This window comes from Pteropus vampyrus, unplaced genomic scaffold (genome assembly GCF_000151845.1).
Source record: "Pteropus vampyrus isolate Shadow unplaced genomic scaffold, Pvam_2.0 Scaffold392, whole genome shotgun sequence".
Lineage (NCBI taxonomy): Eukaryota > Metazoa > Chordata > Mammalia > Chiroptera > Pteropodidae > Pteropus > Pteropus vampyrus.
The window spans coordinates 809,936-810,688 of record NW_011889173.1 but is presented as its reverse complement, the minus strand read 5'-3'; the positions used below and the strand labels follow the sequence as shown (position 1 = coordinate 810,688).

The window sequence follows — 753 nt, the reverse complement described above, 5'->3', positions numbered from 1 at the left end:
GAAGGGCTGAAACCCGGCCACAGAACAGCCTTGCTCTGTGTTCCTGTCACAGTCCAGTGAGACCCAACGCTCGTGCTCGTGGCTCCCTGTGAGGCAGGGGCTGTGAAACGGCGCCCAAACCTGCCAGCTCTCAGGACGAGCCCTCTTAGGGTTCTCGTCAGCATCACCCCGGAGCCCCTACGGGCCCCTCTAATGCCCTGTCCTTCCTGTTTCTGCAGCTTCCATGGGTGTTCGATGGATGATCGGCGTGACAGAAATTGACAAGGGCTCTGCCTACGGAGACACCGACAGCAAACAGAAACAGAACGACTGACTCAGGACACGTTCCCATCCAAAGGGGACCTTGGGGAACCGGGGGACACTGCCTATCATCCTCGCTGGGACCCAGTGACACAGCTGGGGGAGCCCTGCTGGGGAGCCGGGAGTTTGGTACCGACGCTGGATGGAGAGGAAGATGAGCTTAAATGTCTTTTCCCCACGTGCTCTCGTGGGGTTGTTCCCTTCTCACGTGTGTGCACGCACGGGCGCGTGTGTGAAAGCTCACGCAGAAGTGAGAATGACTTGCGGCTGAGGGCGGCTGGGGCGCAGGGGGCGGGTGGGGATGGGGAACGAGGGGGACTGTTCCCCTTCATCCTCTGGTGCTGTTTTCTGTAACCCTGACTGCCACAGAGAGAGTGAAAGGCGCTGTGGGGAAAACGACTAAACGATGCCTCCAAAACAGAATTAAAGTGTTTGGCTCCTGGTGTGTGTTTA

General features: G+C 58.6%; 1 protein-coding gene across 1 annotated transcript in view; it reads left to right on the top strand.

Moving 5' to 3' along the window:
• The window catches only part of AGPAT4 (1-acylglycerol-3-phosphate O-acyltransferase 4), a 17,629-nt gene extending 16,876 nt beyond the window's left edge, over positions 1–753 (top strand). The window contains exon 7 of the mRNA XM_023523442.1: positions 219–753. Coding sequence (XP_023379210.1) covers positions 219–313 — 95 coding nt within the window. The 3' untranslated portion in view covers positions 314–753. The remainder of the gene's footprint in view (positions 1–218) is intronic.